At 42.6% G+C, this 15,825-nt stretch overlaps 1 protein-coding gene across 4 annotated transcripts in view; it reads left to right on the forward strand.

Moving 5' to 3' along the window:
- Nucleotides 1-15,825, forward strand: part of TOX2 (TOX high mobility group box family member 2) — a 259,226-nt gene that overhangs the window by 130,927 nt on the left and 112,474 nt on the right. For all 4 annotated transcript variants that reach the window (XM_050917362.1, XM_050917365.1, XM_050917364.1 and 1 more), the window contains exon 3: nt 10,257-10,502. In XM_050917362.1, coding sequence (XP_050773319.1) covers nt 10,257-10,502 — 246 coding nt within the window. The remainder of the gene's footprint in view (nt 1-10,256; nt 10,503-15,825) is intronic.

The raw sequence follows: 15,825 nt of genomic DNA on the forward strand, positions 1-15,825 counted from the left end.
CAGCTATTACATCCCTTGCTGAGATCCTCCTTATGGACAGCCTCAGGTCTGCTGTATTGGACCCAACCTGTGGATCCCCGTTATTCCCAGTCCACTGGACGTGCCAGAGACCAGTGCTGAAAGTTACAATCTCCCAGAGCTCCATCCTCATTGACAGGTGGGTGTGTCACTTAACTCTTTGGGGACACATAGCAGATAAAGCAAGGAACCCACAGGCTTTGCACAGGAATTTTTTACACACACACACACTCACTTTACTCTTAGCAGTACTGGAGCTATGCAGATCTATGCAAAATTAACACCTACATGCTCCACCTTGTGTCTATGCTCACTCCTGTGAGTCCCTGGGACTGGTCCATATGTGAGGTAGGTAGTCCCCTCCTGCCTTCGACTTGCTGCTTCCTGGCAATGTTCTGCTGGGGAAAGAGGTCACATTCTGCCATTAAACAAAGTTTCAGACTACTCTGTCACTGACCGACTTCAAAGCCCTGGTCAGGTGCTTAAAGTCCCAGCCTCCCTGGAGACAAACTGGGAGAACCAACTCCCTTTAGCCTGGTTTCCTTTTTGGCAAATCCATTGTTCCCATTGTGGAGGGTCGTTCGAAGTTGGTGCCCCCTTGTTGGCTCTCATGCAGAATCAGACATCTAGGCACTAGGCCTGTTAACAACAGAGTGATGATACAATCCAGCTGAAGGTTACAGTGTACAGGCAAGAACACTGCCAAAATGGAGACTGAAATGCAACATGGATTCACAGAAGCTGAATGCCGACAGGCATAGCCCCAGAACTGTCCCACGGGTCATGCCGTGAGTTAGCAATGGAACCATACCCCTCAGCTCTCTGTCATGTCAAGGAATGTCGCTCATTTTACTCTCAAAGCTCCATACCTTTCACGGGTTTATTGTTGAAAATGGTTTACGGCAGCAGTTAAGAATCATGCAGCTGAGATGTTAGGGCAGGGGTTCTCAAACTGGGAGTCAGGCCCCCTCGGGATCGCGAGGTTACTATATGGGAGGGGGGGTCACAAGCTGTCAGCCTCCACCCCAAACCCTGCTTTGCATCCAGCATTTTTAATGGTGTTAAATATACAAAAACGTGTTTTTTAATTTATGATGTGAGCCGCACTCAGGCTTTCTATGTGAAAGGAGTCACCAGTACAAAAGTTTGAGAAGCAGTGTGTTAGAGCCATTTGTGCTGAAGGAAGGACTCTCACGGCTTTCTGAGTTTCTTGTGTGAATAATTTTTTATTGTTTTGGGTGCTTGTCACACATGGCAGCCTTGTTAGACTGCAGCAGTGTGAGAGAAATGAGTGGAGCTGGGAATGAAGCCCAGGGCTCCTGTCTCCCAAGCCTATGATCAGCTCACAGAAACACATTCTGTTCTGCACTGGTGGGAAGCTGGAGGGCGAGAGAAACCCAAGTTCAAAAAATACAGCGAAAAATTTTCAACCATTTCCCCCCCCCAAAAAAAAAAACAAACAAACAAGCAAGCAAGCAAACAACTTCTTGTTTTCTTTAGAATTTTTTTGGCCAATTTTTTCCCCATATTCCAACCAGTTCCACGACTGACTTTAGAGCAATTAAATGTAATCTATAATGCATTCATGCTGCAGTTTTCTACGTCTGGTCATTGTGGCCCAGACTGTCCCCTATGTGGTCTGCTAATGCGCAGGGGATGGGAAACTCCAAGGTTCTCTTCTCAGTACTTCCTACCCATTTCTGTCTGTCAGGAAGGGAGCTTTGCTTCCCTTTCTCTAGCACATGGACGGAGGAAGCAGCTGGGGGTTCAGGCCCCCAACAGAGCAGATCCTTGAAGAACCATGTACATCTCAGGCGTTCCACAGTGGTCACACCAGCCTCCTAGCAGCCCGTCTCTTTTTATGATGGTAAGATGGACTTCCCCACAGGTTGCTGGACCTGGAACCCCTCCCAGAAAGGGCTGTAGGTGCCACAGCATGGAGGAGAAAAGTACCTGAGTCATCTTTCACATACCCACTACATTCCTGTGTAGCTGGGGTTGCAGGCAGCTATGATGTCACTAACAAAAACATTCCCCAGAGGCCATTCGCACCCCAAACCTAGATCATGCCTCACACAGAGCGCTTGCTGGGGGGCTTCTATAGTGTCATGAAAGAGGAGAGTAATTCCACAGAAATGGTCTTTCCATACCTCAGGGCCGATGTCTGCTGGCTCCTTGTACCCACCCAGGGAAGAGAAGTAGAATGGATGGCATGGTGCTTCAGGTTAATTTATTAAGAGGGAGATGGGGACTTCCCTTTTCCTGGGACCTGTCCAACAACATGCTCTGTAAGCCATATGTGTGGTGATGCCTGTATTTGGCAAGAAGGCAGAAACGGGCAAATCCGGGGTTAACACATGAGGAAAACTTGCCTGGCACTCCAGAGCTATGTGGCCCAGCAAGTTCTGTGCTTGCAGGAGACAAGACAGGGCAGTTGCTTATTGGCACAAGTTCCTCCCACTTTTCTTGCAGTCCGTACCCACAACATTCCCATGTGCAATGATTCTGCAGCAGCTGAATGTCCAGTCTCACTGCTGAAGGGCAGATCTGATTCCAGCATCCCGTCTACCTAACCTCTCTGCGAAGCTGCCTTGTGCAGCACACTGGTAAGAGCAGAACAGAACTGCAGTTGTTTCTCCCCAGCATTGAAGCAGCAGAAGCAGCATGTTCCTTTGTCACATACGCTTATGTTGTGTTACAACAGTGTTAGATGTCTGCATTGAAAAGGCTCAGTGCTGCTTCAAACTCACTAGTCTTTGGGCCCAAGTTATCTTAAAGGAAAAATCCTGGCTTCTGCCCTTGCTCCCCCAGCAGTGTGCAGATGCGGTTTAAGGTATCTGTAGTAATGTCCAAATGCGTGAGTGTACTGACCCTTCAGGCACTTTGATGTCTAAGTGACCTAAATGGGCACAAAAAGGCAAAGTGGTTGAGCCTTAGAAGAAAGTCAGACTCTTAACTCCTGGGGTACTGAGGACATCCTCATTTTTCACTGAGCTCCTCAGGATCTCTCTTGTCCTCAGCATTTCCCCCATCTCCAGAATAAGATCCTCCAGCTCCCTAGCCTCCCCTTTTGGCCCTCTCAATGATGCCTCCCCCTCGGTCAGTGAAGGCACTCTGGGCTCTTCTGTGTATTGCCTACCCCCTTTGAACCAATGAGCTGGTAGAAGTTGCTCTCTAGCCACCTGAATACTGAGGTGAACCTGATTTTGTCAGCAATTGCTTCCTCTGACATTTTACAGGGAGCAGTTTTTCAGTGGGACCAATTAATTCTCATTTACAAAGGTGATTGGGAGTTGAGCACAACGACCTGTTCTGTGTTGCTCCTTGCAATTCAGACCTCTCTCCAGTAACCCTCAAAGTCTTCAGCTTTCGTGTCATCCTTGACCATGAACCCTTCTTCCCTTCCATCTGCAAAATATGCTTATCACTGACTCTGTAGCACCACCTGGGCACGCTGCTCCCCCTGTTCAACTCTTCTTCTAAGCTTTCATCTTCCTTTATCTTGGCAATTGCAGTTCCCTGCCCTCAGGCCTCCCTATGTCCCTGCTTCCCAGGCTTCAGCATGTACAGACATTGCTGCTTGAATATACATGAAAGAAACATGAATTCTCAGCCACCATCCTGAAACAACCCCACTTGCCCTCTGTGCAATTCAAAATCTCCCTCTGTTTATAAACAACCTTCCATGGACTTTCTGTAGCCAGCCTAACAGAGCCTGCACTGGGTCTCTCTTCTCCCTTTCCCTCTCCCGACGGACTTTGTGCACTTGCTCCCCACCCTTTCCAGCTCTGGCCTCCACTCTGCTCATCCCCAGTCAGACCACTGGTGTGTGCGGTCAGGAGCAGCCCCCTGCAACTCTGCACCTCCTCAGCTCTCCTTGCCAAGCTCAGCTTGATGCATCTCTTTTTCCCCATGAAAGTGACTGGGAATTAAGTGCCTAGTTGCTATTTGTGCCTTTGAAAATCTTCCTTTTCATTTGTGTCTCCCTCAGCTGTTAGTGAACCCACTCGATAAAGTGTTTGGGGTTGCAGTTTGCATGAAAGATACTACATGGGCTGGAACTGCCCCAGGCTTTACTGATACTGTGATTGGGTGCAAAGGAAACAGGAAGTAGACTCCTTGATCAGCCAGCAACAATCAGGCTGCAGGAGAAAATCCTCTTCTAACAAGGCTGGTAGATCCAATGACTTGTCAGTGTCTGTTCAGGCTGCCAAAATTAAGGTGACAGATGTAGGATTCAGGCATTACCACTGCCCATTTTATCATGCTCTTTTATTTATACTGTTCAATAGAATAGGCTATAGTGTTGTACAGGATGTGGAACAGATTCTGCTCCCATTACTCACCACGGGGAAATAACTGGCTGGGTGGTAGTACTGCTGAAAGGCATCTGGGGATTTTAATGGATCACAATTGAATACGAGTCAGCAATGTGATACAGTTGGAAAAAAGGTAAATATCATTCTTGGGTGTATTAACAGGAGTTTTGTATGTAAGTCACAGCAAGTATTTGTCCCACTGTACTTGGAACCGGTGAGGTCTCAGCTGGAGTACTGTGTCCAGTTCTGGATACTACATTTTAGGAAAGATGTTGACACGTTGCAGAGTCCAGAGAAGAGCAACAAAACTGATCAAACGTTTTGAATACCTGAGCTCAGAAGAAAGATTAAAAAAACACTGGACTTGTTTAGTGTTGAGAAAAGAAGATTCGGGGACAGAGGGGGATGATTGTCTTCCAGCATGTTAAGGGCTGTTATAATGAGGACAGTTATCAATTGTTGTCCAGGTCCACTGACAGTAGGGCAAGAAGTAATGGGCTTAATCTGCAGCAAGGATGATTGATGTGAGATATTAGAAAAAACTTTCTAACTCTAAGGGTAGTTAAGCTCTGGAACAGGCTTCTAAGAGAGGTTATAGAATCCCCATCGTTGGAGGTTTTTAAGAGCAGGTGGAACAAACACCTGTCCAGAATGATCTAGGTTTACTTGGCCCTGCCTCAGCCCAAGAGTTGGACTTGACTCCTCGAGGTCTCTTCCAGCCTGACATTTCTATGCTCTATGAGAGAGGGGTATGATGTCACTAGGTATCAGAGGCACATGCAGTGTTACCTATGCAAAAGTGGAATGGACATGATAAATTGGGAGTGGAATCATGGCTGTCCTGTGGAGGGGAAGGTATGTGGTACCTGCTGAAAGGGTGGCAGAGATGCTGCTGCAGCTTGAATTCTGTCTGAGTCAGCCAGAATCAGGTTGGAACTGAAGTGTTCGGGGCATGGGGGGAGCAGGGTGTTGGTGGTGGGGAGACAAAGCAGCAAGGTGGTAATTAGAATGTTGTACACTTAAAGTCTGAAATCTTATCAACTACCAGGACTAGACTATCTATACACTGTTAAAAAACTGGGGTTGTGCTTGGCACTATTTTCTAACTCTCTATCTGCGATGGTTCATGAGATAATTGTACCTCAAAATGGCCAATGGTCTCTTAGACCGTATTTTTGACTGAGTCAGCCAGAATCCTTTCAATAGCTACTCTCGTATCATAGCCCCTCTGCATCCTGATGGACTCTAGCTTTAAAGTCACAAACTAGCCAGGCTATGGGGTAAGTGTCGTCTTCGAGATGCCGAGTAATAAATTCACATTTTAACTTTGAAACAAGTTTATATTTAATTGCAATTAAAAAAAGATGTAAAAATATTTATTTGTATCTCCCACGGTACCCCCTCATGGCTCCCCTCCCACAAAGACCATAGAAATGCGTCTCTGCAGAGATACAATCTACACAAGGATTAGCTAGTTCCATAAGAGCTGAACATGGTCCTTGAACTCTAGCTCCATTATCAGCATCTCATAAAGACATGAAAAGGTCTGAATTCAATGAAGAAAGAAGCTGGGAGGGAGGGGGGATGCAGCCATTTTTACCATATGGCAGAGTGTCATAAAAAGATAGCTAAGGGTTAATGTCTCTTTCACCTGGAAAGGAGTAACCTGAAACACCTGACCAGAGGACCAATCAGGAAACAAGACTTTTTCAAATCTGGATGGAGGGAAGTTTTGGGGTGTGAGTTCTGTGTTCTTTTGTCTTGGATCGGTGACCCTCTCAGCTCTGAGAGTGATCTCTCTCTATCTCCAAGCTTTCTAATCTTCTGTTTCCAAGTTGTAAGTACAAGGATAGTAAGACAATAGGTTTATATTGTTTTTTTTGTATTTACATGTGTGTAGTTGCTGGAATGTGTTAAATTGTGTTCTTTTTGAATAAGGCTGTTTGTTCACTTTTTTCTCTTAAGCAATTGACCCTGTACATTGTCACCGTGATACAGAGCCTCTTTTTAATATCCTTTTTCTTTCTTTTTATATAAAGCTTTCTTTTTAAGACCTGTTGGAGTTTTTTCTTTTGTGGGGACTCCAGGGAATTGAGTCTGCAGCTCACCAAGGAATTGGTGGGAGGAAGAAGTCAGGGGGAAAATCTCTTTGTGTTAGAGTTACTAAGCCTGACTTTGCATACCCTCAGGGTGAGGGGGGAGAGATTAGATCTCTCGGTACTTGTGTTTCCAGGACGGGAAGCAGGGAATCTCCTAGGATCGTCCAGGGAGGGGAGCCTGGGAGGAAGTAACAAGGAAACAAGGGGAGGGGGCTATTTCCCTTTGTTGTAAGACTCAAGGCATCTGAGTCTGGGGGTCCCCCAGGGAAGGTTTTGGGGAGACCACAGTGAGCTAGGCACTGTATAATTCCTGGCTGGTGGCAGCAAATTCCAGGTCCAAGCTGGTAACTAAGCTTGGAGGTTTTCATGCTAACGCCCCTATTTTGGACGCTAAGGTCCAGATCTGGGAAAAAATGTTATGACAGAGATATTGCAAAGGTGGAAAGATACATAGATCCTTGGCATCATCACTCCATTTTAACTAGGGTTGCCACCTTTCTAATTCCTGGTAATTGGACCCTGCCCCCAAAGTCCTTCCCCATCCTGCCTCTTCCCTTGAGGCCTCGCCCCTGCTCCACCTCTTCCCCCGAGGCCCCGTCCCCATTGCTCACTCTACCCCACCATCCCCTGTTGCTAACTGATAATCACAAGGAGGTGGCCCCAGCTGAGCAGGTGCTGGCGCGGGTTAATGCCCTGGTGCCTCCCTCTGCGCCACAGTAACTGAGCCTTTGGTTCAGGTGCCATTTAGGGTTGCCAGGACCCTGAAAATCTGAAGCCAGAAACTGGACTGTCCGGGTAGAAACTGGATGGGTGGCAACTTTAATTTTAACATGTGCCTATTACTGCAGAATAAAGCTGTGACTTTGCACCCAACTCTTCCCTCCCTGGCAGAAGTCGATGGGAGTCGTGCAGGTTCAGGATCCTCATTTCAGCTGAGCTCAGTATATTTGAAAGTGGAAAATCCTACCTCTTCCGCATTTGTAGTATAATAGAGGAAACCACCTTTTAAGGAAGTTGAGCATCACTGTGGTGACATCTTTCAGTCCCTGGTGGGATGGATGGGTTTGAACATAAACCAAGGGGGAAGAGTTTGTGTTTGTAAATAATTAAAATTTAACATAATCTATAATTTAATCTGTAGGGTATATTAAATGCATAATCTACTACATAATTTAATCTAAAATAATATTAAAATGCAAAATATGTTGTGTAACACACTTGATGAAGAAATGGTAGTTGTTTGTTACTGACTGAGACAAGAGTTTTAGAGGACAGCATTTCTTCAGTGGTAACTTTAAACCATCACTTGTGAATATGGATTCAGTCATCCCAAATGTGAAAATAAACAGTGTCTATTACAATACATCATCATCATGGATTCCACCTATATACAGTATCTATCTACTGAATATCTGCCTTATCTTTTTAGCTGTCTTTTTAAAACACATATAGAGTAAATATAGGCTTAGAAAATAATTGTTAGCTGATATGGTGTGAATGGTTGCAGGCATGAAATCTGATTATGTTGATTGGATATTGTCTAATCTGATTCTGATTGTGTACTGCTTTGATCCTTATTTTGATATGACTGCATAATACTGTAGTGATTCGGAAAGCTTTGTGATTTAGACAGTTCTTGTTTTCTGAGCTGAATAGAGTGAGGAGACAGAAATGCGCAAGGGGGCGTGAGCAGGGATGACAGGTTTTCCATACTCCTAACAAAACCTCCTCAAAGCCTTTTAGCAAGCTGCTCAGCAGAAACACAAGAAACTTGTATTTTTGAAGAGCGCTTTAGGAAACTTGGAATGGATTTTACATAATTTAACTAAGTACAGCAAAGCCACTTGCTTATATACCTAATACCAAAATAAACCAGTTGGAAAAAGTTTGCTGTGCAATGATTTATTCAATCCCTCTCTGTATACCCTGGAACAAAATCCTCTTCAATATCTGGGAAAGAATCAGTGCATTTCAAACTGTGTAACCCAAATGAAAACTAACTACCAGACTTATTAAATGGAATCCATTGGCTCTTTTATATGCAGCCTGTCATCCCCGCCCTTTCCAACGTAATATCTGAGCTAGACAAGCTTGCTGGAAGAATAACTGAACTGGAATCTCCGCTTGATAACTGTGTTGATACTAATATGTAGTAGTATAGACCTTGAGCCCCCATTTCTTGTGTACACAGCGTGAAGTCAATGGGAATTTTGAGGGCATATAAATCACAGGATTTGCCCCACAATCAGTTCTCCGATTACTATCTTTATTGCAGTGGTATCATGTGAATAACATAGGGGAGACAAAAAAGGGCGGGGACTCACCTTAGCTAAGGATAATGAAAATGTTAAACTCTGCACCTCTGTGAAGAGTGACGAAGGGATGGTGCCATTGCAGTCAATGTTTCTCTCTAAAGAAAGTGCCAGAACACTCAAGCTCATGCACTCTCCGACTGTGCTTCATAACGAGATTCCAGACAGCCTTTTCGTCACTTGCTCTCTGCTGCGTTTCATGAAGACTTTTTAATTCAAGTTACATAAATCTTTTATTTTATTATTATTTTAATCTAGAGTGATGGAGGGTGAGGATTTGTGTGAGAGTTTTGGGGCAATGGCTTAATAGTCTACAATGTTTAACCATTTTTACACACATTTTTCTGGTCTTAAGTCAAGTATTAAATTAAAATCTAATCATGAAACTAGGTGATCTTGGAAACTGATCTTAAAATCCATGTGTATAACACTAGGGGTAATCAGAATTTCATATAGTATAGTCATATATGATGTAGGATATCTTTAAAACAAGCTTTCTCTTTAAAATATAACCTATTATTATGTTCTTCCATACCACAATTAACAATCTTATTGCAAGATTCACGTTTATTTTAAATTTACTGTACATCTAATATATTTTGTCTCAGGAGAATTACATGAGCGCAATTTCAGATTAATTTTTAACACAGATCAGGGAAATGTTTTAATAAATCCCACCGAACTGGAAATGATCATGATAAAACTATCTGCAATTCGTGTTCTTCTTCAGGGTAGTGTCATCAGGAAAAGAGTTAGTTAAAGGTATTTTTATTCTTAAATACCGTTGCACAATAAAGTAAATATGGTCAGGTCTCCATGCGTGGAGCAGTCAATTGAGACTCATTTTTTTTAAAAAAAAAGATGCTACAGCCCCATTTCTGAATAGGTCTCTCAACTGATAGATAAATACTGAGTTTTTCCAAGGACCCTAAAGGAATTTGGTGCTCAGGTACCACTGACTTTCCATGGGAGTGGAGTGTTTACTTCCCTTAAGCCTCTTTGAAAATCCCAGTCATAAATATTGCACTCATTTGTGTGTCCACAGAAGTATTTGTACTCACAAATGCAGCAGTTGTATGTATTACTACCAGATTTGTGCATGCAAATACCCTTTCAAGAAGCAAGCTTAGAGCCCTTTTTGAAAATTTAGTTCTTTTGGTCATATCTCGACATTGATCCATGCACGGAATTTTCTGCTGAGATGGATGACAGTTCTAAAAAGCAGATGGAGGCAGGACGTTGTACCAGAGTGATAGAAATTGAAGCTCAGGCCATGAGACATGCCCTTCTGTTTGATTTGGGATGATCTTGATATTAATTACAGCATGCTGTGATAGTCTGATGTTGCTTTGGGACCTGCTTATGAACATGACTGGGAATTGTCATTTAGGAATTATTGTATTAACTGGTTGTGGTTAATTTTTATTTATTTTTGCATCACAAAATATTTCTTTTGCTGAAGCAACAAGGAAGTGACACATTGTAAAAATGTCCTTTTATTATTTCAGACGTATAATGGTCAGAATGAGAATAATGAAGACTATGAAATCCCTCCTATAACTCCTCCTAACCTCCCGGAGCCCTCGCTTCTTCACTTAGTGGATCATGAAACTGGGTATCATTCACTGTGTCACGGCCTCCCTCCAAATAGCCTGATACCAGCATATTCCTATCAGAACATGGACCTTCCAGCCATCATGGTGTCTAATATGTTGAGTCAGGATGGGCATCTTCTCTCCAGCCAACTACCTACGGTGAGTAAAGTTTTCTCTTTTGTCGTGTTCTGTTTGACCTGATACAATGCACTGTGTGTCATTATGAGTCGTTTGAATTTAGAAGGATATTTCTAGAAAAAACATTTCCAACTAAGGATTGAATAAAGGCAATGAACACCGAGCTGCCTTCAGTTGGACAGGGAGCATATCTCAAAGATGGGGGTGGTTTGATTGTTTCTGTAGAAGTCATTTGCATGGCCATGGTCATGGTGCTTTTCAGCGTAATTTTGTATTTTAAATTCTGTGTCTTTTTGGACCCTGTTAATAACCTAATCGTATTCAAGGGGTGGTTTTGTATTCCGCTCTTGGTGCATAATGTCATGCACATTGATTCTTGCCTTTCGGGAGAGAAGTATGCATGCTTTATTTTTCCTGCATACTTTGGTTGGGTCATCCAAAACACATTGGAAAAAATAACCCCAACTATACATAGAGTATGATGGGGGCTAATTTAGCTACAACTAATCAGGAAAGAGATCTGGAATCATCGTGCATAGTTCTCTGAAGATGTCCACGCAGTGTGCAGCAGCAGTCAAAAAAGCAAACAGGATGTTAGGAATCATTAAAAAAGGGATAGAGAATAAGATGGAGAATATCTTATTGCTCTTATATAAATCCATGGTACGCCCACATCTTGAATACTAAGTACAGATGTGGTCTCCTCGTCTCAGAAAAGATATAGTGGCATTAGAAAATGTTCAGAGAAGGGCAACAAAAATGATTAAAGGTTTGGAACGGGTCCCATGTGAGGAGATATTAAAGAGGCTAGGACTTTTCAGCTTGGAAAAGAGGAGACTAAGGGGGGGGAATATGTTAGAGGTATATAAAATCATGAATGGTGTGGAGAAAGTGAATAAGTAAAAGTTATTTACTTGTTCTCATAATTTAAGAACTAGGGGCCACCGAATGAAATTAATGGGCATCAGGTTTAAAACAAATAAAAGGAAGTTCTTCACACAGCGCATAGTCAACCCGTGGAACTCCTTTCCTGAGGAGGTTGTGAAGGCTAGGACTATAACAGAGTTTAAAAGAGAACTAGATACATTCAGGGAGGTTAAGCCCATTAATGGCTATTAGCCAGGATGGGTAAGGAATGTTGTCCCTAGCCTCTGTTTGTCAGAGGGTAGAGATGGATGGCAGGAAAGAGATCACTTGATCATTACCTGTTAGGTTCGCTCCCTCTGGGACACCTGTCATTGGTCACTTCAGTAGACAGGATACTGGGGTGGATGGACCTTTGGTCTGACCCAGTGTGGCCATTCTTATGTTCTTACGTTAAAACAAAGCATCCAAAAATGATCTTTTGAATAATAAATAGACCACTATGTTCGTTACAAGTACTGTAAAATGGGAGCAATCTGCTCACTGGCCTAGTAAAAAGGTTAAGGTGTGGCATGGACTACCTCATTCTATGGTTTAAAAGCCCATTTAGTGAAAGAACTGAGCCTACCCCATGTCCTCTCAAAGTCAGTGGGAGCTTTGCTCATGACTTTGAGGGGAGCAGTATCAGTCCCCAGTCCTGCATAGGTTAGAGCTGGCAGTCTTAAAATGCCTTTTGGGTTACTCTGGAACAAGGCGATATCTTCAGAAGTTTCATGTTAACCTATTGCAGAAAGGACTAGCACAGGGATACTGAATTAAAAATGGAGGTCTGAGGGGAAAAAAAACACTTATTTAACCCAGTATAGAGATCAGTTCAGCACAGAAACAGCCTTGTTGTGTAAGCTTTTGTCTTGATTTCATCAGCTGTGTTGAATTTATGATGAAGTCATTTAATAATATTTTCCCTTTTAGCAGATTTAACTACATGGTAGGTTTTCTATATTAGTTGCTTCTAAGATCATTGATTTCCATGGGTGTCACTGGAATGCATCAATATCAAACAGAGCTAATTTTATTTAATTAACATGCCTGCATCTCCGCAACCATCCTGGCTAAAGAGTATTTGCTTTTCCTTGCCTCAGTAGATGAGGGTCTGGAAGGTAGTAGTGTTCACAGGAGCTATTATCACTTTCTCTAGGAACGCACCAAAACTCCCAAAATCCTTGGCGTGTCTGCACTTCCCCCCCCCCCTTGATAAAGTTTGTGTGTTTAAAAACAATTGTTTGAGCATGATATTGAAAACAGATCTCTTTCTGTGAAATTAAGTATTACATTGGGCTCCTCTTTAGGTTTTAGGTTCTTAGTTCATTAAATTATTCATTTCTGAGACAAAAAGAGTCAATTTTGTATGAAAGATGTTTTCCCTAGTTTAATTTAAAGCACAGCCCCTACTTCTGACCCCTATTTTCATACCACAATATTTTTACCCTGTGTGAATTGTCTCATTTTTGCGAGGTGATATTGCATTGATAAATCAGTTTCTAAAATACCCAGAGAAACAAGAATAGTGGGATTTATTAAGCAGCTTCTGAATGTCTGAAATAATTTATTTTGGAGTAGTCCTTGGGAAATGTTCTCTTTCTTATTTTATGGTTCTGTTTTACAAATGCAGCATCTTGACAATAAATCAGGACTGAGCTAGGGAAGATAAGAAGGGGGCTTAGTATGCTGAAAACAGAATAGAGAGATTGAGTTGTTTCCCCCTTACCACTAAAATTAAAAATCCAAGGAACCTGAATTTTCCAGCTGATAGTGAATTGGAAGCGTTTGGTTTTAAAGCAAAGCCATTGGGAAAGATATCTCCATAGGTCCCAGTGGTAACGAGGCAGATCAGTAAATGAATTGTGTAGTAATTTTAGGCCCAAATGAAATCCTTTCTTACCTGCCTGTCAAACACTTTTCCTCTATCAACTTTTTGTTACAGCCTGACCCCCCTTTTCCCTCACAAATTGACCAAATTCTGCCTTTGGATGCACGGACAGGGATCCCACTGACTCCAGTGTGCGCTCATGGCAGTACAGCGTTTGTCCCAATGTGCATGTGTAAGCCTGATTAGCATTAATGGGAGCTGTGCGCACACATGAGGAAACAATAAAATCCCAGAGATGGAGCAGATTTTTAAATTTGTATCATTAATACCTTCTGCCCGCATGCCCATCAAGTCATAACCCACTTGGTCATGGTCTAATGAAGTAGACTGTGCTTCAGGCATTTCTTGGGTGACATTGCAGGGTGTCTGAAGTGCTGTGGTCCTCCCTGAAAGTTACCCATATTTAAGGTAGATATCTGCAACAGGAAAAATTCATTCTGAGGAGGAATATGTTTACTGACTTGACAATAACAAAGCAGTAATTGTTTCACTGTGTGTAGTAATGGGGGCATCAGCCAGTTAGGAAGGTGACTCTTGTTTGAGAGTTCAGCAGGAAGTCTGATGAAATTTGGTCTTTGTTTCAAGACCTAAATGACTAATGCAAATGTTAAGGGTATTGACACGCCTCCTATGTGCTTTGGCTCGCAATGGTCTGCACATTTTTTTGCATACACAGATGTTTCCTACCTTTGCTGCCATTTATTTTATTTCTGGGTTAAAAATATTTTTAATGAAAGAGAAAAATTATAACTGCAAGTAGTTTGGGATACAAATTTTAAATGTTGTTAAGAATTTATGTCCAATAACTAAGATTTTTTCATGTGTGCTAATGAAAAGTCTAGGACTATTAAAATGACATGACCTAGACATTACTGAGAGCAATGGGAAAAGACATTTACTCTACTGCTCAAAAAGCAATTGGGATAAGGGATGCTTTGCAATCCTGTAGTGTCTCCTATCTAAGAATCTGATAACTAACACTTTCCAGCCATTTCATGAAGCTTCACAATACCCCAGGGAGGTAGGAAATTGCTATCCCCATTGTGCAGAAAGGAGCACTACAAGGTGAAATAGTTTGTTAAAAGTCCCACATTGCGTCATTAAAGAGCTAGCAATAGAACCCCAGTGTCCTGGCTCCCTGGGCTGTGTGGTCGTGTTTCAAAAATGGGCCAAAACGGGAATCTTTTGTCTGATTCAGATTTTGTTAGCCCAGAAGGGACCACTGTGATCATCTAGTCTGACCTCCTGTGTAGCATTCCCTGCTCCTGGAATGTAGGGTATTGATAAAATGGGACCTTGTATTACATCTCCAGAGCAGTAACCTGACCAAGGAGGTTTTACAAAACTAAGGTCACCTCCATATTTGCTTATCATGAATACATCCTATCAACAGTTTCCCTTCCTCAGCAGCTCCTCTGTGCTACCTGCTTTTGCTCAGCCAGTTGCTCCTTGGGCATTTCAGACTGCTCCATGAGATCTAGTGTCTGGTCTCGCTCTTGCAGACTCATGTTTCCTTGGGACACAATTAGATAGCATTGCCAACCATCCCAGATTCCCCAGCAACATCCCTTGGTCTGGATTGATTTGCAAGGGGATCAAAAAGCTGCTGATTTTATTCCTCTTCTTTCTATCTGAGTGTTTGATATGTCCTGGCTGGCTTGAATTGGGTGTTCATCTTCAGACCTCTTCCTTTGTTGAAGATGTGAGGTTCAGCACATTTGTGTGGCACACGGGACATTCCAAACTTCATGTACAGGCTGCCTCTGTGGAAGAGCAGAACTTTGAAGGAGAAGAAAGAGGCCTACAGAAAACTTGACAGTGGTTAGGCTTCTGGTGTGCTTTGATCATAGCCTCCCTTGTTGACTGATGTAGTTTCCCTGTACCCTCATCTATCTGTCCCTTTGTGGTCACTTGTCTTATACTTAGATTGCCACCTCTTTGGGGTGGGGGACTGTCTTTTTGTTCTATGTTTGTGAAGCACCTTGGACCATGGGGTCCTGGTCCATAACTGTAGCTCAGAGGCGATATGATAATACAAATAATAAATAATAATAATTGAATAGATACCACTGGGATTCCAGCGCTGCAGGATGGACAGTGAGAGGGGGGGGGGGGTCACTGAGTGTGTGTGTGTGTGTGTGCGCGCCTGTGCATGCTCTTATGAGAGAGAAACCTCAACATGGGGAGGTTGGGGGGAGAAAACTACATAGATAGATATTTCTTGTCATTAATAAACAAATTAAATGTACCAAACACGGGCCAAAAATTCAAGTTTTTTTCCCCCTGAAAAATTTCAAATCAGAATGTTTTGTTCAAAATGTTCTGAAGAAAATCTCAGATCTTTCTATAAGAAATTGTAAACAAAAGGACATTTTTGCACTATATTTTGAATCACAATTTTTTGTATTGTTTGTTTTCAAAAATCAAAAAGATTTCACATTTTGGGTTATTGTCCCTTACCACCTTCTTCTTCCTTTTTTACTCCCCTCCTTTTTTTTAACTCATAAATAGGGCCCTACCAAATTCATGGCCATGAAAAACACATCATGG

The sequence above is a fragment of the Gopherus flavomarginatus genome, chromosome 11 (assembly GCF_025201925.1).
Source record: "Gopherus flavomarginatus isolate rGopFla2 chromosome 11, rGopFla2.mat.asm, whole genome shotgun sequence".
Taxonomy (NCBI): Eukaryota; Metazoa; Chordata; order Testudines; family Testudinidae; genus Gopherus; species Gopherus flavomarginatus.